This window comes from Phocoena sinus, chromosome 19 (assembly GCF_008692025.1).
Source record: "Phocoena sinus isolate mPhoSin1 chromosome 19, mPhoSin1.pri, whole genome shotgun sequence".
NCBI lineage: Eukaryota > Metazoa > Chordata > Mammalia > Artiodactyla > Phocoenidae > Phocoena > Phocoena sinus.
In genome coordinates this window covers 45,845,253-45,868,788 of record NC_045781.1, presented here as the reverse complement: position 1 = coordinate 45,868,788, position 23,536 = coordinate 45,845,253, and the positions used below count along the sequence as shown (strand labels likewise).

At 57.4% G+C, this 23,536-nt stretch overlaps 1 protein-coding gene across 3 annotated transcripts in view; it reads right to left on the bottom strand.

Annotated features, from left to right (window-relative positions):
* The window catches only part of VAC14 (VAC14 component of PIKFYVE complex), a 97,890-nt gene that overhangs the window by 9,614 nt on the left and 64,740 nt on the right, over positions 1-23,536 (bottom strand). Inside the window, exons 15-16 of one of the 3 annotated variants that reach the window (XM_032611797.1) lie at positions 17,132-17,176; positions 585-759 (exon numbers count right to left, since the gene is read on the bottom strand). In XM_032611797.1, coding sequence (XP_032467688.1) covers positions 585-759; positions 17,132-17,176 — 220 coding nt within the window. Of the gene's footprint in view, positions 1-584; positions 760-4,892; positions 4,930-17,131; positions 17,177-23,536 lie in introns of all 3 variants that reach the window. The other 2 variants (XM_032611799.1, XM_032611798.1) reach the window with 2 other exon arrangements.

Here is a 23,536-nt window from a genome sequence, read left to right as displayed (position 1 = left end):
CTCTCTCTGACCAGCCCTGGTGGGTCCTCACCGAAAGCCTGGGGCAGACAGCACTATGACACACCCTGGCTCACACAGGGCATCTGTAAGCAGATGTGTCCCTCTGTGGGAGAGCGGGGTCCTGGCCAAGGAGGAGGGTGAGGAGAGCAACGACACCGGATCCCCAGTGGGGTTGCAATCCAGAGGCCTGACCCTGACTGGGTGACACGGCCCGGCAGGTCTGACCCTGCAGGTCCTGCAAGGCGGGCTCGGAACCCAACCTACCCTGTGTGCGAGGGGGCAGTGCCGGTGGGGTGCGGGGTGTCAGGGAGGGCACGTGGACCTGGAGCGGGGTCTGGAGTCTTCTGTGGGCAGAGACCCCCAGAGCGGGTAGCTCCAAGGAAACCCGCTGTGACTCCCTCCCATGGCTGGCACTTACACGCAGCCAACCCAGGGGGACCCCTATTTGACGGCGGACCAGGGAGACCTCAGGTCACGTTCTCGTCTCCTCCCCGCCAACCTCCGGGTAATGAGGGGTGGGCTGGCAGGGCCGCGCCCATGGGCACAGAGATGGCACCAGGCTGGAGCCCGTGGGCAAGCAGTACCGGGCTCTTCAGGTCCTTCAGCTGGTTTCGCAGCTGGAAGAGCTCGGTGGAGGTCAGCAGGATGGTGTTGAGGGTGTGGACCATGGTCGAGGCGAACTTGAGGTCCTCCTCCCGGAGCAGGATGTCTGCCATCGAGTGGAAGATGTTCTCCGCATTCAGCAGGAGGCAGAGCTGCCTGGAAAACGGGCTGAGTGGAGGCTCTGGAGGCCTCTGGGCCGCAGCTCCGAGCCCTCTCCTGAGGAAACCTGCTCTTTCCTGGGCCTGGTGTGGGACCCCGGCTCTGGGGCCTGCGGGGGGCCAAGGGGGCTGCTCACAGCGGACCTGGCTCCACGCCTCTCGGCAACTCCAGAGCCCCACGGGCTCCATCTATCCCCCGGCCCACCCCAGGCCAGGAAGTGGGATCCCGAGAAAAGCAGCGGGGCCTCTGGCTGCCAGTGTGGCCCCAGGAGCCCTGAGGTACCTTTCTGATCTCCCACATAGCATAGCAACGCCTCCCCATGTGCCAAGGCGCTCTGTGTCCCTTCCTGGCTTTACTTTTCTGCCTAGAGATTATCTTCACGTGACAAATCCGCATTCTGGTCATCCGTGGATGGTGTCCCCCCACCCTCCCCCGTGAGAGCCCCTGGGTCAGGAGCTTGTTTGGGCTGTTCATGGTGCCACCCACGCCTGGAGTGGTGCCTGCACGTAGCAGGGGCTCGGTAGGTGCTCGTGGGATGAACAAGCCCTAAGGCAACCCTGAGTTCTACCTTCCCTGTTCCGATAATGAAACTCTGGTGGGGAGGCCAGGTGACCTGGCCAAGGTCACGGGATTACTTAGGGCCACTTCTTCCCACTATCTCTCCTCTAATAAGAGTTTTGGGGGGGATAAGGCTTGGGCTTTGTGAAAAGGAGATTCCATTTTATAAAAGGGAAAACAGGGAACCCAGAGAATGGAGGAGGAAAGCAGTTTTCCCAGGGTCCCTGGGCCAAGGTGACATCCACAGTGACAGGCAGGTATCAAGGACACGCCTCAGGGAAGCCTGTGGACCTCCCTAGTTGGCCGCTTGCCCACAGAGGCCTGGCCTTGAGGGGGTAAGCAGGCCTTCCTGCTGGGAGTTTAAGGATCCCAAGGCTCCTGAAACTAAGAGCAAACCAAGGAGCTGGCAAGTGGCTGGTAAGGAGGGTGGGGTGTGGCCCCCGAGCCCTGCCTGTTGGGGACCGGTGTCAGCATGGCACCCCTTCCCCATCTCTTCCTGGTCTCTGCTCCAGGGAAGCATCCACAGACCAGGCCTCAGGCTTGTGGGGACAACGGGTCTGAGGCCTCAAGGTCTCAGGTGCTGGACAAAATAAGCCCCATTTGGAGCCAACGAGCCTGAAATATGTCCACCCCAGGTCACTGGACTCACCCTAAACTCAGCGTTATCACGGTCTGGCTTCCTGTTTCCTTCCAAACGCCAGCCACGCCTTGGGGCCAGACTGGAGAAGCTTCTTCCCCACACCCGGCTCCAAAAAATCCCAGAGCATTTGGTAACAGAGAGGCCAAACCACGAGGCACAAACAGCAGGCAGGCCGTCTCCAGCCTAGGCCCAGCTGGAACCGGCAGGCTTGGGCAAGAGACCACCAGAGAAATGGAAACAAAGCTGCTGGGGGGATGGGGCCGGCGGGTGGTGTGGGGAAAGCCCTGCCATAGTTGTGGGAGGGTAGGCGGAGCCCCCCTGCTCACCTGGTGTGGGTGGAGGAGGGGCCCGGGCCCTGGAGCCCGGTGCCCCTGCCCAGCTGTGTGGCCCAGTGTGTGTCTGTGTGACAATTTCTCCACCTCCGAATGGGGGTGACATCTACCTGCACCATGGGGGCTACTCAGAGGGCAGTCATCAAAACTAGTGGCAGCTCATGTGGGTGCACAGTATGTGGCAAATGGGACCCCTGGTTGGGTACCTTGTTGGTACCATGGGTGGGGGACGAGGGCCAGCTCCCAGGAGGACGCCTGGCCCTTCAGCGGAGCCTAGGCAGCACTTCCTGTCCCCTTGTGGTCCTCCCACCCCGAGACGACCCCATCTCCAGGGCTGTGGGATAGAAACGTTTCAGGAGGGCAGGCCGGGGAGGAAGGGGAGCGTTCTGACAAATGGTCACAAATGCCCGTCGCCTGCAGCTGCTGCTGTCTCCATGATGGGCCAACAGCTGAGGCTGTTGCCAGGCCGCGCTCTCCAGGGGCCACAGGCCCGAGGGGACCTGCAGCAGCTGAAGGGCGGGGGTGGTGCTCTCACGTGAGGACGGCTGAGGAGGGTGCGGAGGGATAGGCAAGGGGGTGGCGATGAGCAGAGGCGGGCGCCAAGGCCTCCTGGTGTCCCTGAGAACCCGGAAGCACTGGGGAGCTACAGAAGGTCAGGGAGGCAGAGTATTCCGGAAATACTCTTGCCACCACGGCGCTCTCCTCCTCTGCTCTCTCCCTGGTCTGCACCTCTTGGTGGTCATGTCCGGTCCCATGGAAATCTTCAAAGCCATCTCTAGATCAGCGGCTCCCACACGTGCCTCTTGAGCCCCCACTGAGCTCTGGATGGACACCGCCTGCCTGGTGGATGCCCCGCATGGCTGCCCAACAGGCACTTCAGACTCGGCGGGGCCAAAGCACACCTCTTGGTTTCCCCTTAGACTCTGGTCCCTCAGCTTTCAGGGGAGCATCGGTGACCTGCGGCCTCAGGAAGTGGCATCGCTGCCCACCCAGCTGCTCCAGCCCAAACCAAGGAGTCCTCCTTGATCCTCTGGGCCCCTCTGTCCAGTGTACCAACAAGCCCAGGGGATCTGCCTGCAGGGCACACCTGGCTCCTGGCCCGTCTCAGCTACCCTGCCCTGGGCCAAGGGTCAGCCCTCTCTTGCCTGGTCAATTCCAAGCCAGCTTCTAATTGGTCTCCCTGTGTCTCCTTTCACCCCACCATTCACCCTCCATGCACCAACCGGGGCGCTTCTTAAAAAGTCCTAATCAGAGCATGGCCCTCCTCAGCGGCTTCCTGCTGGATCTAAATAAACCCAGCTCCTGACCACAGCCTCCAGGCCCTCACACTTTCTGGTCAGCTCCTCACAACCTCAGCTCTTATGAGTCCTCCTTTACCCACGACGTGCAGGCCTCTCCTGTGTTTCTTCTGTTCCTGACCTCTGCCCTGGCCTGGGCAGCTCCTCCCAGGGACCAGCGCACATCTGGCTCCCTCCAGCCATGGAGATCTCAGCTCCAACAGCAGCCTCAGGGGAAGCCTCTGTCCCATGCGCACCCCTCTGCCACCAGCCCTTTCTAAGGGAAGTCCTGTTTCTTTCTAAGCGTTTCTCATCACCTGAGTCATCTGGTTGATGGACTCGTTTACTGGGTCCCCTGCTGTCTCTCCCACCAGAACATGAGCTGCAAAGGGCAGGGCCTTGCCTGTGACCCTCATGTCCCTCATACCAAGAATCACTTTTGCACATTACCGCATGGAGGAGCTGCGCTGATCTCCACCCAAGGTTTCATGAGCAGCCCCGGAGACGTTCCTCTGCCCCATTCCAGCACATCCCTTAGCTGCTCCTGGGCATGCCCCGGCATGCTGTGCCAGCCTGGTATGCAGAGAGCAGCTGCCCTGACGGTACATTTTCAGCCTATCACCCAGGACCTGGCTGCCCGGTCCAGGGAGACCTCAGGAGACGCCCAAGCCGCCAGGACAGCCTGAAGGGTCAGCCACAAGACATCACACCAAGGGGTCTCCCCCTGAGCACCGCTAATTAAACCACCAGGGGAGGGGAGGGCCGGGGAGGAGCCGGGAAGAGGGACCATGGAGGAGCGGCAGCGGCGGCACAAGCGGCATCTAGCCTTCATGCCCTGCGCGCTGTGCTCTGGATGTCCACAGCTACCCCTGCTTCAGGGGGGTTGTCTCTCCCGCCCCAGGAGGCTGCTGGACAGAGCCTGGAGGCCTGCGGCAGCGGCTCATAGGGCTCCATCGAAGGGGGCTCCAGCCCTGCAGACCGGTAGGGGCAGGAAGTGGAGGGGAGTGGCGGTGGGGGTCACCTGTCACCTCACCCGGTCTTTGCTGTCTCATCCCAAGGTCACTGTAGACTGCAGAAAAGGAAGATGCCTCCAGACTGCTGGGTCATGAGGCTTCCAGGAGGCAGGAATAATAAGGTATTAGCTCCCAGGGAGCCCTAAGCACACGCCGGGCACCGTGCAGAGGGTGTTACATGAGTCCACTTGGGGCAGTTCGGGGGTGATAGAAAGGTCAGAGGCTCACGTCTGCACGTGCTCACCAGGCTCAGGGCACCATCTGGGCATTTTAGGGGAAGGCAAGTCTGGGTCGGTGGGCTGGGCTGTACCTTGCGAGCTCTGGACACCTGAGCCGGATTCTTCCTCCTGCATCAGGAAGGTGGGGGAGGAAGGAAAGGGGCCCACTTTTCACTCAGCCCTGAGTTTGTGACACGACCCACACAGGCGGCCTCAGTCTCCCTGCGCCCGGCCCCGGGCTCCTCCTGCGGCATCCTGTATCCTCAGGCAGAGAGGCCTAGTCACACAGCTGCCCAGGGGACGAGGAAGGGTGGATGCTGACCCAGAGGCCAAGTTCCTTTCCCCACTTTGCCTCCTAGGTGCCTGTTGTGAGCGGGCACGGGGGCTGTCCCCGCCCGGGGGGGCCTGGCAGATGGCTGCCTTGCAGGGCTGCTGCGTCATCACTTCTCTGTTGAGCCCCCGCCTGGCTTGAGCTGCCTGCTGGGCTCTCAAGCAGAGCATCAATAATGAAACACAGCTTGCAAGCATTAAACATTTGCCCATATTTTTTAATACCCATATTAAAGTGCTATTCATCATGAGACAATGGCTTGGAAAATACTTGGGGACAAGGCAGAGGTGGGGTGGGAGTGAACCTGGATGGGGTCTGGGGGGGCACAACCTAGAGGCTCACCTTAGGACCGGGGTCCATATGCGTGGGCCTCAAGGTGGCCCGTGGTGTGTGGCCGTGAGGCCCCGCGGACGGGGCTCTGCCTCACCCTCCTCCAGCCACCTGGTGCTGCCTGGACAGCTGTTCCTGTGCTCTGGGTCTGGGTTCATGCTGGGGAGGGAACAGCTCTCTTTGGTCCCTCTGTCACATACCAGGAGCTCTCAGAGGAGCAATCTGCCTTCGGTCAGCTCTGAAGCCCCCGGGACGCAAGAGGGGCACTGCCACTTTCCCTAATGCACAGAGAGGCCTTCTTTGGGGCGGCCTCAAAAGGCCAAGACACTTGCTGGGGCCGAGGAAGGCACTCTGGGGCAGTGCCTGCCTGAAAGTGGCCACACCACACTTGCTGGGCTGGTGTGAGCTTCGTGTCACTGTCCCTTCAACCACAAACATTGGCCAAGCATCCACCAGACCCACTGGCCTCGGTGGTGGCCATGGTGGGAGGTGCTCTCCTGTCCCCAGCCTGGTGCCCACCCACGGCCCCTGCTTCAGGTGACATGTGGGCCAAAGTGGATGGGAGGAAGACATCAGCTGCCTTGCAGGAGGCTTGGAGAGGGCCGGTTGTGCCCCGAGGCCATGTGGTCCAGGCTGGGCGTGAGGAAGCTGCCTCATGGGTGAAGGCACGGGCAGAGGCCAGCCCCACTGGGCCACCAGGGAGCCTGGTGCTGTCCTCTGCTCTGTGCTGGCGTGGGAAAGGGACCACACGCCACTTCTTTTCTAGGGACCTGTACCAGGTTGGGCAAGGCCAAGTCTCAGTGTGGAAGCCAAGACCTGCCCAGTGGCTCTGAGACCTGCCCTCCCCCTGCCTGGGCTGCATGCACGGCAGGTGAGAAAAGGTGCACACCACACTTCAGGCGCCTCTCGTCTAGGCATCCTGGAGAGCAGGGCCGGATCATTCCCCAGAGGGCCCACCTTCTCCCTCTAGCCTGAGTCTCCTTCCTTCGTCTCCATCCCCTGCCATGCGTGTCCTGACCAGGCCAACACTGTGCATGGAGGGCCAGGCCCTCACTTCCTCTCTCCTTTGGCCGCTAGCTGGTGTCCACGTCCCCTCAGCAGACCAAGGCCAATGGGACACAGGCTTTCCTGGGAGACACCTGGAGCCTCACAGCCATAACTCTGAAGTGCAGCCTAATGTCAAGTACAGAGAACACAGGGGCCCAGAGCCATTCCCACCGGAAAGGGCCCTCCCTGCCTTGTCCCTGCCCAACAGCTGGGATCCTTTAGAAATTTAAAGAGAGAGCAGCTTTCGTGTCCTATAACATGAGAATAGGGGAGGAGGAAGTGGCCTCCCCTCCGGAAGTTCAGAAAGCTCCAGAGTTTCACTGTATCCTCCCCCAACAGCTCCCCTGCTTCTCTTCCTTTCCAGCTCTCTGCTTCCCAAGTATGAAAATTGTAAATCTGTTTTATTTATTTCAATCAATCCTCGGCAGTGTGCCCCTCAGGGCAGAGGCAGCCATGGTAACCCTGCTAACTCATGCCTAAAAAATTCATCGTGTTTAATGCAGTCGATGTGTCTGATACACTTATAAGTTTTTTTTTTTTTTTCGGGGGGTAGGGGTGGGCGGAGGGGGCATGAGGACTTGTTTTTCTGGGTCTTGCTGGGAACTGGTGCAAAGGGGATGGAGCGAGGGCCGCAGCATGATGGGGAAGAGGCAGAAGACGAAGCAGAGGGTCTCTTGTCCACTTAGCTCTCCGTCTGATTGTTCAAGAGCGGCACGGCCAGACTCTGGGGGACCACAGACACCTGACCTGGGCTCATCCGGAGACCTTCAGGGGAGGCCTCCTTTGGGCAGGAGCGGCCTGGAAAACCAAAGGGTCTTGTAGAGGCAGCCGGGGCCTTAGCCCCCCTGTGCGAGACAGCCCCCCTCTCCAGGCTTGGGGTTTGCTCTAGGGATCAAGGCTTCCTCCACTGCCCAGGGTGGTCCGGTGGCCCTTCCTGCCCACTCCCCAGGACAGGAGCCAGCTTCTGCGCACGCCCGGCTGACCCACGGGGCCTCATTTCCCATGTGTTCTTAAGCAACCTGGTCAAGCCTGGCCCCACTGTCCACTCACAGGTGCCTCTCCGGCCCCCTCCGGGCCTGTCCCACATGGAGCTTGCCCTGAGCATGGCTGGAGGCAGGTCAGATGGCAGGGGTGGGACCCATGCTGGAGGCTCTGGGAAGACCCCTGGGGGGGTCACCTCTCCAGGCCTCCAAGCCTCAAACCCTGGGTAGCGAAGCCCATGGCTTCAGAGTATTTCATCTTTCGAGCCCTCAGGGCAAATGAAAACAAAGGGGTGGGCCACCAAAGGAAATCCTGTTGTCTCCACGACATCAACTCCAACAAGCCCTTGAGAGAGGCTGGGCTCTTGCCTCTCCGGTCACAGGGATTCCCTTCAAGCTGAATCACCGTTTCCTCAGCGTTGGCCCACATAACTGACATCTGTGAGCGTTTTCTCCATGTTAGGCACATCCTGTACCTTAAACCCATTTAACACGGGACAGGCGTCATTTTAGCCATCCTCTTTTACAGAGGATGAGGGCAAAGCCCAGAGCCTTGCCAAGGTCCCCATCTGGTCCGCCCACCTGGGCACCCAAGAGCTGCTGCCTCGCCATACACCCAGCTCGCGGTATCCAGGGCCCAGCTTGCACAGGGGCTTGGAAGTGCTTTTTCTGGAAGACGGATGGTTTTTTGGGGAGAAGGAGGGCACCTTGGCTACAGATATCACTAGGCCTTCTGATGGACCAGGGCCCAAGTTTCTCCAGGACCTTCCTGAGGCTCTGGGGCAGTGTATCGGAAATCCAGCTCCTTCTACCCCACCCTCACCCTGGGGCTACCTCTGGGGGTGGAGGGCACTGACCACACTTGGCCACACCTGGTCGGGACAGTGGTGATCTGCACCTATACTTGGGCTGTTCTGCTGCAGTGGTGGCCTGTCTCCAAGGGGTGAGACAGGAGGCAGAGTCTGGGAGCCTGCGGGGGGCGAGTCACCCATGGGGATGACTCCATCAGCCGGTTCCCAGGCCTGCTGCTGCCTGAGCTCCAGGGCGAGGCGGGGGTTTTAGTACAATGACTCCCGGCAGCGCTCTGAATCCAGGCTGAGACAGCCAGGGAAACAGCACCCTGAGCCCCGCACGCCTGGGAGTGCCCTGGGTGGACCCTTAGAGAACCGGATGGAACTTGTCTCCTCTTTGAAGTCCTCTGAGCTCCTGGCCTTCCAGGAGGGATTTCCTCCCCAGAATACACTCAGGCTCCCACCGAGGTGGCCCGGCCTGGGAAGAGGCTTCGAGCTGCCTCGATGCCAACGCACAGCCAGCCTGGTAAACTGTTTCCAGGCCCCAGACCTGCCTGCCACCTACGCCCCTGACAGCTTCCAGCCAGGCTCACGGAGGCCCTCAGAGATCAAGCGCTCATGGGACAGAGGAAGAAATCCAAGCCACATAGCCAGAGCAGTGGTGGAGTCAAGTCCCTGACCCAGAGTTCAAGTTTCATACTGCCAGACAGTCCCACGCGGTGTGTCACCTGCAGAAGGACAGACCTCTCCCTCCCGGGCCAGCCCCTCTTTCCACCTGAGGGCTCCAACTCCCTGCGACGAATGCCCAGGGCACAGACACCTCTTCACCCCATGACATGTGACCATAATCAGGGTCCCTTGAGGTAGAGGGTCTGTCTTGGGACAGGTAAGGGAAAGGCACCCCTGAATCTCTGACATTTCCCCCTTCAAACTAAGGGGGTGACCTTCTGAGAAATGAGGCAGGCAAGTAACCGAAGTGCCAGGAGCCCGGGGAGCCCGGCTGGGGCTGCCCCATCATCCCTGGGAAGGGCTCTGGGGATTGCCCCAACAGTCTTCCTGTTACCAAGCTGCTTTGTTCACAATTTCCTTTACTTCATCCCATTATTCCCAAACTAGTCCTTCGTTCCAGGCCAAGGGATCACTCCCTGCTGCTGCTTATACGACCACAAACGCTTACAGATGGTGAGCACCTCCTCCCTTCCACCTTAGTCAGAGTTGAGCCCAGACGCCGAGGCCTGAGCTCCCATAACTCTGCCCCTCTACCCTTAAAGCCATGCACGCGACTTGGGCCCAGAAGCCCAGTGGTCACGTGGTCACTGCACCAAAGCCAGAATGTCCCCCTCCTCAAATTCTTCACGCACATGGGCTGTCCTCGTGGTGTGGGTCCTGCCGGGTGATCACAGAGATCCACTTCTATCTCACATTCTGGTGGTGACTCCTCCAAGGGATTTACTGTGCCTTGAAGAGTGCCCACTAGGGGTTGCCAGTTTGCTCTGGTGGCCGTCTCAGTGCCCATCTCTTGCTCCACCAGTGTACCTGCCCACCCAGAAGGTCTCACAATGACCCTCCAGAACCAGGAGAGCCCTCCACGCCAGAAAGAGCCGCTTACTGAGAGACCCCTGAACCTGGCTTACACTGGAGTTACCCGAAGACCGTTTGGGATACTCCAGGAAGGGGGCGGTTTGTATTCCTAACAGGCTTCACAGTCAGGACCGAGAACCACTGTCCCCAAACTGCCACTGCTGCAAGCCCGGCGATGCCACTCTCCGTGTGGAAATGGGGAGGTTTCACCAGCGGCCGCAAAGGGCTACAGAGCCTGGGCTCTGCCTCAGAGCTCTGGTGAAGGGCCCGTTGCTTTCCTTCTCCCAACCACACGCTCACCTCCCCAGAGCCGGGGTCCTGTTTTTCCCTGCATTTCTGCCTTGTCTCCACCTTAGGGTCCTAAGCCCTTTGTGCACAGCCCGGACTCGAGCTGTCCAAAGGGCGGAACAGATGAATTCTCCGGCCAGACTTCCGCCTGCCCAGGACTGCACCACCACCCTCTCCTCGGGCGGGGCGGCATCTCCTCTCCCAGCCTCAGAGGCCCTGGGGGAGGAAGCTCAGCTCTAGCCCCCTCTGGCATGTGCCTCTCCCGCCTTCCTGGCTACATTTGGCTTCCACAGGAGATAACAGTCTCCGATTAAGGAGCTAGGCTGATTAGTGCTTTTCTGGCCTTCAAATCTTTAGTCTGGGAGTTTTATGGAATTTTATGAACTGACATTGTTTTCTGTAGCTCTTTACAAGTGCCCACTTAAAGGGCACTGAGATAAACGTCAGAAAACAGAACGGGAAGTGAAACACTAATACCTACTGCTGGTAACAAAGAGCAAATATCACAGCAGCCTCACTGCTGAGTCTCTTGGACAATGTGAAGAGATCAGAGTGAAAGGGCTGGGAGGACAGAAGGGTCAACAGCAGAAGGGATGGACAAAGAGAGTGTGGAGGGGACTCCTTTAGTTCTTCGTGGCCAAACGGAAGGGGGGTTTCTCTTACTGGTACCCTCCTCCATCCTGTCAGGAGACTGAAAAAACTCCTTTTGTAATCAGTCATTTTCAGGGAAATTTAAGACGCATGAAATAGGCTTTTCATCCGAATGTCCCTTTCCAGCCCGGGAAATCTTTATCGGATTAAACGCACGAGAATGAAAAGGGCTCCAGATGTGACAGTGTCCTGCAGGTGCCTGAGGAGTCCCAGGTCTTGGTTACAGAACAGGCCACCCTCTGACCCCCAGCAGAGCTGTGCCAGGCAAGGGGCCTGCCGGGGAAACACCAGCACCCCATCACCACACCACCCACTGCCCCTGAAGCAGAGTCTGGACGCCGCACACAGAAAACGGGCGTTGGAGTTTAACGCTGATGTGGAGGCCTTGATAAGGGAGAGTGACCCTGAGCCATTCTGCTTCGGCCTAGAGGTTAGAGGGCAGCGTCCCAATGAGCTTGGGATCCTGACAGAGATTCGCCTGCCGAACGACGGGTGACGTGTGAGTGAGTGAAAACAGAGCAAGCTGCAGAGCAATTCTGAGTCTGGAATCCTCTGCCGGAAAACCTCAGCCTTAACCACAACCAAACAGACTTATACATTTATAAACGCAAAGACAAGTTTGGGAAGAAGATACATGAAAATGAAAGTAGAGGCTACGTCTGGGGGAGGAAGGGGTGGGGAAGGTCTTCTACATTTTGCAGTACATTCTTCTGCATTATTTCAATTTTTATCTTACGTGGATTAAAATTTCTTTTTAAACAATACAGAAACCATTTAGAAACCTACACATCTGGGGATCATCTTGGACTCCCTCATGGAGATCTCAGAGACAGAGCAGGGGAGATCTGACAATGGAAACAAGCATCTTACAAATGAGAGGATCAACAGCCGGGAAATGATATTTTTAGCTACGGTGGCTCTTTGCTTCAAAGGCGTAGGCTTCATCTAAAACCAGGCAAACCTCCTACAAAGTCTGCCTGTTTGCAAGGAGTGATTAGCATAATACTCCTTTCGGGAGAAAAGGCCTGGCTCCGCTCTGAGACATGAGTGCCTGCTACAGGGGAGGCTTCTCCTGAAATAGAATCGCAGCAGAACAGCAAAGTCTCATCAATGGAGATGAAGCCCCCATCTTCCATCAGAGCCAGAAAGCCGCCTCGCACAGAGGGCCTGGGGATGACGGGTGCGCTGCAGCCAGGCAGGGTGAGATCTGAGAGATCACAGCTTCGCACGGGGAGGCCTCCCTTCTGGGCTGCTACTTTAATCGCTTTTGTCTTATGCGACCACCTTCTTCCACTTTTAAGTACAGAGGGTCTGGGGGCTGCCTTTATAGATGCCCTTTCTGAGGGGAAGGTCAGGGCCAAGTCGAGGCTGAGGAACAGGGACGAACTGGGCAGACGGCAGGCGGGGACCACCGCTGCAGGACTCAGATGATGACATCTCAGGGAGGTGGCCGCCACCGAGGCCGCTCGTGGCCCTCGAGCGGCGGCTCAGCTGTGGGTGAGCCAGCGCTGCGGCTCCGTGCCACCCTCCACCCTCCCCAGCCCCGAGGGCGCTCACGCCTGTCCAGGTCTATCCGCCTCTCCTCCCCCAGCCCAGGCCCCCCACTCTCCACAGCCATTATGCTTGGCCTGTGGGCACATCTTTGATGGCTGTCTTTTCTCTCCCAGAAAACCCCTAGCTGGCTCGGGAAGACTAAACATGTATAGGGACGTTTGAACTTTTTCCCAAACACCACAAAAATGAATCGAAAGCTGTGACCTTCCAAGAGCTGTAATTACAGATACTCATCTCGGGAGCTGAGCTGGGGACAGATATCACCGGGCAGCTGCTGCTCCGTCACACCAGGCCCAGCACCCCATCCTGGGGGGAGTGTGACCTTGGGCTGTGCGGTGGGGCTGGGGGCAGAAGGTGGTGGTGCTGGTGCTACTTCAGGCTTCACTGGTGGGAGTGGGGCAGAGGAACGGGAGGGGTGCAGAAAGGGAGGCACAGTCCCTTCTCCATGGCCCCCTCCCCGTGGGGTCTCCACAGCAGTAAGATCACAGGTCTTCCTGCAGAGGGTCGGGACCGGGAAATACTCACAGATGGGGTGCACAGCTGAAGATCTGAGAAACCAATTACCACGCTACTGGGGGGGCCGGGAGAGGCAGAAGGAATTGGACTGGGGCAGCTGCTCAGGCTTCAAGGGCAGGAAGGAAGTGAGGTAACTTCCAGGAACCTGCCAACTGTTAGGGCCAGGGGCTACCGGCAGAGGTGGGCAGGGGTCCCGTTCAGGAGAGGGCTCAGAGGAGGCAGGCCTCGTCTGTCAGGAAGGGGACCAGCTCACGTGGGAGGAAGGGAAAAGCTGACTGCTCTCTGGGAGCAGCTGAGGCCAGCTGGCTGAATTCACAGGCACCTGGAATTAACTGGCTGAAAGCAGGGCAGGGATGTCTGGAGCCTCCAGAAGGTTTTAAACTTAGTCCAGATTATCTGCTCACACTGCCGGTCCCAGCATCACGGAACCTTCTAAAGTGATGCAGCAGCCGGAGCCCTGTCAGGCAAGCTTCCTGAGCCTCTCCTCAACCAGCCTTCGGTGCTGGAGGAGGCTAACGGCACAGCTGTGGACGGCGATCAAGTGTGCCCGCCACCGTGAGCCTTGGGCCCCACTTCCTTGCCATTCGCTGGAGTTCAGGGCACGGGGCTCTGGGACCAGCTGCCTCAGGTGTAGCCTCATGAGGCCCTGCAGTCCCCCTGGCTCAGTGCCATCCCAAGGACTCCAGGGTGGCCACGTGTCGGGGGTGTCTCTCAGGACTTGTGCAGGCCCAGGGCAGGTGGAGAGAGTTTTCTGAGCCTGCGCAGGCCCTTCAGTGGCTCGCTGGGAATACGTCAGGGCTGCCTGGGCCTGGTCCCAGCCACACTCCCAGCTCCCTGGGGCTGCCCGGGCCCTGGCGCCTGGGCTTCTGAGCAGATTCTTCCTACATCAGAAGCACCTTTTCCTCCCACCCTCACCCCCAGCAGTTCCTTATGTTTCATGGCTCAGGTAGACAGCATCTCTTTCCAGAAGCTTCCTCAGACCCCTCCATCAGGGCCAGGAGCTCCTCGACCCCACCCCTCCCACAGAGCATCATCGCTACTCGAGTTTGGGACCATCCCTTGGAGGGCAGGGATGAGCTCTGCCCACTGCGGTGCCCCAGCGGGTGGGCACTGGGACAGGTCTGCTCAGTGACAAACAGCATTCCCTGGCCCTCCTGAGGCCAGCAGGCAGCAGCCCCTTCCCGGGTCGGGGGGGTGGGGAGCTGGGGTTTTTTATCCATCCTCACAGGGAAGGGGCCGAGCGCTTGCTCCCGGCAGTTCCGATTCAGAGACGAGGACTCTTGCCTGGCCTGACAGCTGTGGCCTAATTTCCAGGGCTATACCCAGGCTCCTTAATTTTACCCACTTGGTATTTTTCATTCCTGAAGCACAGGGGATGGAGAGGGATTGGGGATGGGGGAGGTGTGGACAAACGGGAGGGATGAGTGCCATGGGGCTGGAAGAGTCAGGCAACCCAGGAGGGGCTGTGCAGAGAGGGAAAGGGATGCAGGTGAGGACGGCCAAACTGATTCTTCTTTTTTTTTTTTAAAAAAGGAAAAAAACCACAACAACATAACTCCCAAATCCTACCCCCCACACCCCGATTTTCCTCAGTAAGCATTTTCAACAAGGTCACAAATGCACTGGCTCTATAGATTTTTGGCTCCAAACCACATCTCAGGCAGCCTTTAACAGCCAATTCTTGGCGTAGCTTCAGCTGAGCCTGAGGAGAGGGAAAACTAGGGCACCTTTATGCTCTGAGAAAACATCAGATCCAGGTCACAGCTTCTTAGTTCTGCTGAAGCTACGGGCACCCCCCGGCCCACAGGCCCGAACCTGAGGACACCCCCGCCCCTGCAGTTCCTCCAGAGCAGGAATCACAACACCAGGGCACACATTTCTTAGTCACTTGTCATCTGTCTGCCTATGCCACCGGACTGCCACCTCGGTGAAGGCAGGAACCGGCTCTCGGTTATGTGTGTGCCCAGGGCTGGCGTGGGGCCTGGCACACCGCGGGTGCTCCAGGAACAGCCACGGAATGAACCAGGGGGAGTGAACCTTTGACCCCTGTCCCCCGTCTGGGTTAGCCTGAGCTCTTCCTTGCCCCCACCACCCCCACCCCGTGCTCCTGCTACACCTGAGTGCCCCGCGTGTGGACTGTGGTGGCTGGTCCTGCGTCCGCCTAGCCCAGGCGGGGCACGGGGCAGCGCGAGGGAAATATTTACTGGGAAAATCAGAGCCTCGGTTCCCTCCTGTGTGAAAGACCTCAGCTGACCCTTAAGGTCCCTTCTGGTCACTCTGAACTGAGCTTAAACTCCAGACCGAGACTCTCCTGGTCTCTCTTCAATCATGGCCTGGGGCTACCATTCTGGGAGCACACGCGTAGGCACGAGTGGCTGTCCTGGGAGGGGCTGGGTCTGAGTCTAACCCCCAGCTCCACACACAATGACACAGCAGACAACTTCTAGTCTCTGGCAAGGTGCAGTGTTGCAAATGGAAGGAAGCCCTAGAGAAGGGGTCAGCTGGAGGCCTAATTCCTCAGAGGCCACCCTGCTCCCCACCTGCCTCTGTGGTGGTCTCTGGGAAGGTCACTGGGGCACACACACAGCTCCACCCTCCCCCTGCCCTCCTTCCTGGAGAATCTGGCTGCTGGGAGAGTGGAGAGGGAGTGTCTCTCCTTCCACTGCCGCCATGGTGGGCCCTCAGTGGGGCCTGCTTCGCACCCCTTTTCGGGCAGCACTGAACCTGACCACAGGGCGGGCGCTGGTTGCGTCTGCCTCCCTGGTGTCCACAGCCTGGGATTCTGGTTCCAGATCCAGTTTCCCACGAACAATGTCTCCTCCTCCTGCGCGGGAGGGTGGGCACACAATCCCGTCCTGAGCAGTCACGGCACAGTGACGGGTCCAGTGAGACTCAAGGCCAGCCCCGCGGCTGAAGGCTGGCTGCTAACGGTGAGGAGTGAGCTGAGAGCTGCGGTGGCTGTCCTGTCACGGGACAGACGGCCTGCGGGGCACGGGGCTGACAGAAGAGGGAGGAGAGCCTGCTGTGGAGGCGAGCAGGTGAGACGGAGGCCTGAGGACGCCAGGAGGGTGCTAGCTGCAGAGTTGCCAATCCTGGTCCCTGGCTACACAGCACCTTCATTTTTTTCAACAGAACTGTGAGAACTGGTTTTCTGTCACACGTGCTCAAGAGTCCAGACTGGGCAGCTTTCAACAGGGTGGGGGTCTCGGTGGGGGGCGGTGAGGGGGGTGAAGGGCAGAGGAAGGGGGGACACCTGGGGGCAAGTCTTAGTTTGCTCAATGGCTTTCTCTCTTACTCTTCCCTAGAAAACAAGAGAAAGTGACAGTCAACCCCAGAACATCTGCTTTCCAGGAGCTGAGCCTGAGGCAGCGAGCGGCAAGGGCCTGGGAAGGGGGTGAACGGGGGCCAGGTCGGCTCTGGGACCGCCAGCCCACCCGCCCGCGGGCTCCCTGACTCTGACATGCGCAGAGAGAGGGTGGATGCTTCTCTTCACAACGACTGTCACAGTCGCTACCGGGACACCTCCTGTACAGTTACCAGGTGCAAGACACTCTTCTGAGTACTGTTTTGTAACATCATTTAACCTCCCGAGGATCAGTAGATCACGATGGTGAGCGTCCCCATTTTTCACACGAGAAAACTGCTCAGGAAAGCTGCCCCGTGGGAGCCCCTTTCCTCTGAAGAGCTGCCGCTCCCCACTCCACTTGGGGTTCTGTCAGGGCTGCTGCTTGCAGCACCCTGCCACCGCCTCCCCTACCACAGGGGACACGTGACCCCATGGGAACCAACCAGAGCTCCTCCGGAGCACAGACAGCTGGGGCATGATGGCCATGTGATGTGGCGACCTCATCTCCGCCACTGGAAGAGACCAAAGCAGTGAGGCTGACCTCAAACAGAGGCCAAGAAGATGGACGGCACCACAGGAAGACGCTGGGTTCCTGGGCCTTGCAGCCCTCCGCCTTGGTCTGGCTACATGGGCCGGTCAAGCCCCCTTGCTCGTACTGGTGCCTTTGACCTGGGTTCCCACCTCCTGCTGACCACCATAGTTAGATAAGCGGTTCCCAACTCCAGGCTGCAGACCTCCACTGGCCTGGCTGCACCAGGAGCCCCTGGGATTTAGCTGGGTGGGGGGATGGAGAGGGAGTGGGAATCTTTGCATAAGTAGGCTGGACTAGGTGGCCTCCAAGACCCCGTCCAGAGTGAAGATATAATACCTTTTTAGGCGGATTGTACTCAGTGTTCAGCTCACTAGGAGTGCTTACCAGAAACAGGCAGCTTTATGGGTAGTTTCATGAGCTCCTAATCCCCTGAAAAAGCAGCACAAACCATAAAACATGCTGAGAAGAAAAACTGGTCACCTGGACTACATTAAAAATAAAGAACTTCTGTTCAACAAGAGACACTTTTAAAAGGGTGATAAGGCATGCCACAGGGTAGGAGGAGATAATTACAGTACACACATTGGAGAAAGACTTGTATCCAGAATATATAAAGAACTTCCACAAATCAATAAGAAAGGCACCAAAAACCCAATGCGGAAATGACTGGAACAGGCTCATTGCAAAAGAGGATACCCAAAAGGCAAAAAGTGATGAGAAGTTCTTTGACTTTGTTAGTCTTCAGGGAAATGCAAATTAAAACAACAGGTGATACCACCATACACCTACAGGAAAGGCTAAAATCAAAGACGGATGATATCAAGTGTTGGTGAGGATGTGAGCAACGGGAACTCTCACACCATGGATGGGAGTGGAAATTGGTGCAGCTCAGACAATATCTATCAAAGCTAAACACATATATGGTCCCTGATCCAGCAACCCCTAGGTATTATCTGAGAGAAACGTACATGTATGTTCACCAGAAGACATGTGAAGGGATGCTCATGGCAGCATTATTCACAATAGTGCCAAACTGAAAATAACCCAAATGCCCATCACTAGCAGAATGTGTAAATGAGCCACGGCATCTTCACACAGTGGGGGACTTGACAGAAATGTGAACTACTGCTACCTGGGACACAAGTGAACCTCACAAACACGAGGTGGGTCAAAAGAAAGTTTACAGTTTGTAAAAGAGCACAAACTACATGATTCCATTTATATGAAGTTCAAAAAACCAGGTTAACAAAAAAAACCCCCAAAACCCAAAATCAAAACAAAAACCCAGGTAAACGAATGTACAGCGTTAGAATTCAGGCCAATGGCTACCTTGGGGAGGAGGGTAGGGGTAGTAACTGGGAAGAAACATGAAAGGGAACTTTGGGCGCTAGAAATGCTCTTTTTTTTTTTTTTTTTTTTTTTTTTTTGCGGTACGCGGGCCTCTCACTGTTGTGACCTCTCCCATTGCGGAGCACAGGCTCCGGATGCGCAGGCCCAGCGGCCATGGCTCACGGGCCCAGCCGCTCCGCAGCATGTGGGATCTTCCCGGACCGGGGCACGAACCCGCGTCCCCTGCATCGGCAGGCGGACTCCCAACCACTGCGCCCCAGGGAAGCCCTTTACTTCTTGATCTGAGTGCTCGTTACACGGATGTAGATAATTAGTGAAAGCTAACCAAACTGTAGTACACTTATGATTTGTGTACTTTTATATAGTATGTTGTTAATATAAAATTTAGATTCAAAAAAGGCATTGTGGAAATTGAGGCATGGAGGGAGGAAAGGCTGCCATGGTGGCCTGATCAGGAGAAGGAAAAGATAGATCTGGGGCACTGAAGCAAAAAGTGTTAAGCTTACGTGGTTAAGAAAGAGAGAGGGTTTTGCCAAAGAGATGGCAAAATGGCACAGAAAACAAGTCAGAACTTCTGGGGACACAGGAGGCCACGAGTTTACCGATGACAAGGCTGAGAGTGAAGTGGAGACACGAGCGCCATTATTAGGCTAAAGCAGCAGCTCTCTGGGGGAGCAAAACAAGGAGGCTCAGATGGCCCCATGTTCGGGAAACTGGTCACATGTGAGAGCTGGCACTGGGGCGCGTGACTGTGACCGCAGCCCGGGCAGGGGGTGCGGCCGGTGGAAACGGAGAAAGAGATGCAAAACTTCATGCTTAGGAAAGCAGCTTCTGAAAGGAAAGAGGGAGAGGCAAGGCTCGAAACAGACAGCACGGGATGCTCGACAGAGGACTAGAGAAAAATGAGAGATGACTCAGGACTGCACTTGAAATCCATCTCAGCTCAGCTCCAGAGAGAGAGAGAGGCCAATGTGGGTGATGTGAGCAACTGTGATAAACCAGAAGGAAAAACAAATGATCTGGGTATGGAGGGGGAAACTTGTCCTCTCGAGCAAGGGTCAAAACAGAGATTTAGACCAAGAAAGACAGTCACTGTCCAAGTGCCAGGCAGTTCCAATGAGATTATGTAATCTAAATATAGACCAGAAATGGGCCAGGATAATGGCCGGGCAGAAGTCTGGAGGGCCCGGGGCCTAGAAGGAAGACAGGGAAGGATCCGCAGATTTACTCGGTGTTTCACTTCTGAGAGGTGACAGGCGGTAGGAGGAGAGCCCCGGGAGAGGACGATGAGAAGGAGGCCACATCAGGACGGGTCTTGGTGGGGATTTTCTGTGGGTCAATGACTCCGGGCAAAAGGGAGGCGCCACAAGAGAACATAGCTTCTTTCCAATGAGGCTGAGGAAAAGCAAGTCCAGACTGGAAACTGGGCAGTTTTCCCAAATGGCCTCCAGCACCCAGTCTGGAAGACAACCAAGAACCTCAGCTCTGGGATCTCTAGATGGTACACAGCACCCCCATGGAGATGTCCTAAGACGTGGGGTGAGGGAGCTGGGGGCAAATGCGCTGGTGCTACAGAGACACTGAAAGATTTTAGGATGACAGCAACAGACCCAAAGCCCATGCTCTCCTGGGAGCTGAGGCTGCATACTTGTAAAGAGAGTTCCATTATCCACTTTAGGTCCCAAGAGCCTCTTCGGTGGGCCCTTACAGCCCGGGTTACAAAGCACCCTTCCCCACGGGCTGTACGCTACTTCACGTGGGCTTGTGCTCACCGTCTGAGGCTGAATTCAGCGCCAAGGTCCCCCCAGGCCAGGGCCCCTGCAAGGTGTCACCATCACACGTGCTCAGAGACGGGAACTCTCCTTCTATGTGGAAGGGGCAGCTGGTCTGATGGCCTTTCACAAACCGCATGTGATGGAAACCCTTCTGTGTTATTTTTCTGACGATGGGGGTGGCGGTGGGAAGTGGGTACGCGTGTGTCTGTGATCTTTGTGGCCACCTGCTAAAAGAATACCCTTGTGGGGAGAGAGGGGGGAGGACCACACAGGGGCCTCCCAGGGCACCCATGGTGAAAAGGTTGGGTTAAAAGGATGAAATAAAGAGCTTCCTGAGAACCACGTTCTACGATGGACAAACAGGATACATTTCTGCAACTGCTGTTCCAGGAGTTTAAAAGCACTTTTAAGCTAAGGACGCCCACTTATCTCTCCTGGCTCGGATGCAGCCCAACTCCAAGGAGGCAGGAGGATGGAAGTGACCTCTAGGGGCCAATTCCAAACCTGCCGATATTTTAAGTTGCTACATTACGATTCCAGCAGCTACTTGCTCATTAACCAAGCTGTCTGACTTACCAAGGTCAAAGCTTTGCTAGTTTCCTGGCATCCTTAGGTAAAGTATAAACAGGTCCAGAGACAACTGCAGATTCCATAACCTCTAGAGCTTCAGAAAGAAATTCACTGTCAAGCTCTCAGCCCCTGGCAACAGGGCTGGGGAGCTGAGGCTTCTCAGGTGTATAGACTACAAAGAAAGTGCTTTTAACTGGAGGCTGGAAAGGGCCCCGCAGGTGCCACCACCCATGTGATGAGTCTTTGGAGGCCTTTTAAGGCCTCCCATGCGGCAGGTGCAGGATGGCTCCCGAGTCCTCCCCCCACCACAGATGCTCCTGGACGTGGGGGCAAACGGCTGGCTCTGTGGGTCACCTGGCCTCCCCGTGCCCAGTTCACCTGTGACCCCTAACCTCCCACGAGCCCTGCTCGAAGCGAGTGGATCCCTGGGCTCCTTCCAGCCCCTGCTTCCATCAGCAGCCCTCCGCCCACAAGGGATCCAGGAGGACCCTTGAAACATGGGGCCACTTCCCTCTAAAGCTCCCCAGACTTCCAGAGCACGCTGCACGGGGCTCCCTCTGGCCAGCACTTCCTCTCCTCCCCCCCTCCCCCCTGGCTGCACCTAGTTAATCCCAGCCTGGCCTAGCAAGGCTTATCGCATGTGGTTTCCATATTCCAGAAGAAAATACATCCGTTCTTGCAGGGAGCACCAGTGTGTATGACAGTGGGCTCTACAGGGACAGCAGGGGGACTGCCTGCAGGAGACAGAGCAAAGCCACTGGCTGTCCCCAGCCCTCCCTGCCACCCCTGGGTCACGGATGGTTCTATGAGGTGCTGGGATGCTGGCACTTTGCCATGCATTAGGGGACAATGGACATGGGCCAGGCTGGGTTCTCTGGGCTGCCTGCACTTTGTACCTCCCAGGGACACCTTTTCACGTTTGAGGGCAGGGCTTTCTTGCAGGCAATCTTCTCTGGCATGTCAGATGGGGCCGCCCTGCCATTCACAGGTCCTCAGCGTTGTCCCAATTCGGAGATCAGAGCCAAGAGCTGGGTGTGCAAAGCAGCTTCTGCCACTCACTCCCTTTGCTGTCCTGCGTCTCAACAAAAGCACCTTGGCCCCTGGAGAAGAATGACTGGGGAAGGCTCCAGAAGATTCACACAAGGAACTGGGCAGACTGACTTAAAGCTGACAGGAAGAGAAGCTTCTTCTGAGAGGGAAGTAAGAAATTCCTCGAAGCAACCCTCCAGCCCTGTTCAATGTTCTGTCTCCTTCCCCTCAGCTGGGGACCCCAATCAACACGGCTACAAGTGACGAAAGACCCAAATCCGCCTGCATTCTGGGGAGGGGGATCAGGGCCTGTTTCCACAGACAGACTTAGGTTGGTGCGTGTTTGTCACAGCGATTTGTTTTTATTCTGAGCAAATGAACGCAATCCATTAAAGGGGCGAGAGGAAGACAGCCGAGCGGGCCTCTCAGCAGCTCTCTCCACAGGCTGGGGGCCAGAAGCGAAGCTGCTTTTCTCAAATGCCATTTGAACAGGGATCTGGGTCTTGCCACTTCACTCAATTCATCTTTCATTAGCATCAGCACAATGGGCTTTTGGGGACCCAACTGATGCCCCCTGGCAGGTAAGGTGGCACGCAGGGACAGGGGAAAGGGGGTGCCCCCGATGCAAATGAACTCCAGAGGCCCGGTGGATACAGAGACCGAGGGGGGCGGAGCTGGGGTCGGCAAGGATCTGTGGTGTGCGCTGCCCTAGCCGCAGAGGCCGTTTGACCCCCTGCCAAGGAACGGACAAGGACAGCAAAGTGGAAATTCCCAATTAGGGCATGAAAGAGAGCTTCTTCTCTTGAGCCACTGTGCCCCCCTCCCACCCTGCAATTCAAAACAAGTCCAGGGGCTTCCTAGCCCCACCACCCACCTCAGCGGCCAATCAATTCCTCACTCGCCCGCCCCCCAACACAGGGCTCTCACGCAAAGCCGGGGCACTGGGGGAGGGGAGGGCAGGCTTAGCTTGGGTACATATTAGGGACTCTGGGCCTTGGCTGAACTGGAGAGGCTGCCAGGCCTGTGTCAGAGGCAAGAGGGGACCAGAAGGAACCAGGAACCTTATCGTGGGGCTCTCGGGGTCGGGGTCTCGTGGAAGAAGCCTCGTGACGGCTCCCCCATCTCTCACTTGGACCCCCACCTGCACCTCATCTTGAGGGCTTCCTTTCTCCGGGGAGGGTGCTCGGCCACCATGGACAGGGCTGGATGGGGATGGAGCCCTCGAGTTCACAGCACAGTCACTCGTTGAAAAGAAAGCATTCTCTGGCAAGTCCTCTTTGCAAGGCAGCAGGGAGGAAGGGGAGGGGGAAAGGCGCAGCTGATTAAGCCGAAGGACGGCTGGTCAGAGGGCCGCGTTGGCTGGCAGCGTGAGCGTCCTCAGCCTCGCTGCCCTCCCAGCACAGAAGCAGGCCTTGTAAAGATCACAGCTGTTGGGTTACGCTGGAGCTCATATCACAGCCTATCAAAGAGGCTGCATTTTCTCCCTCCTCTCCTTTTCTACTGAGTATAGTGGAACGGTTCGTGGGAAAACAAGCTCTGTGCTTGTTCTGTCTGCACTGGCGGTGGCGGGCGGGGTGGGGGGGGAGCGGGGAGAGGCCAGAGGAGGGAAATGTACACGAACACCCACTTAGGGCCGAGTTGTTTTAGCGGTGCCAGGGCCAGGCCGCTGGTGGGCGCCCTGGGTGTCGGCGCAGCAGGCCTGGCGCTCAGGAGCCAGCTCTCGGCATAGAAGGTTCAATTCTTTCACCCTCGCCCGGGTCTGGTTTCCCCTCCCCACAGACCACTGTGGAAGGCCGAGGCTGCATCACGAGGCAGACCAGCAAGCTCCCCTGGACCAAGCCGTGCGGAGCGCTGTAACACGCAGGGTCTTATGTAACCCTCTCCGCAAAACCACAGGGCAGGCACAATTACCTTCGTCTTATAGTCAAAGCAAAACGGGCTTGGAAACAGGTCACAGAGTTAAAAACTAGAGGAACTGGGATTCGAACCCAAGGCTGTTTGACTCGAGAAGCTCCCCTCTTAATCCAGCTCCTGAGTGCCTGTGGCATCTGCCCGACTCCTGTGG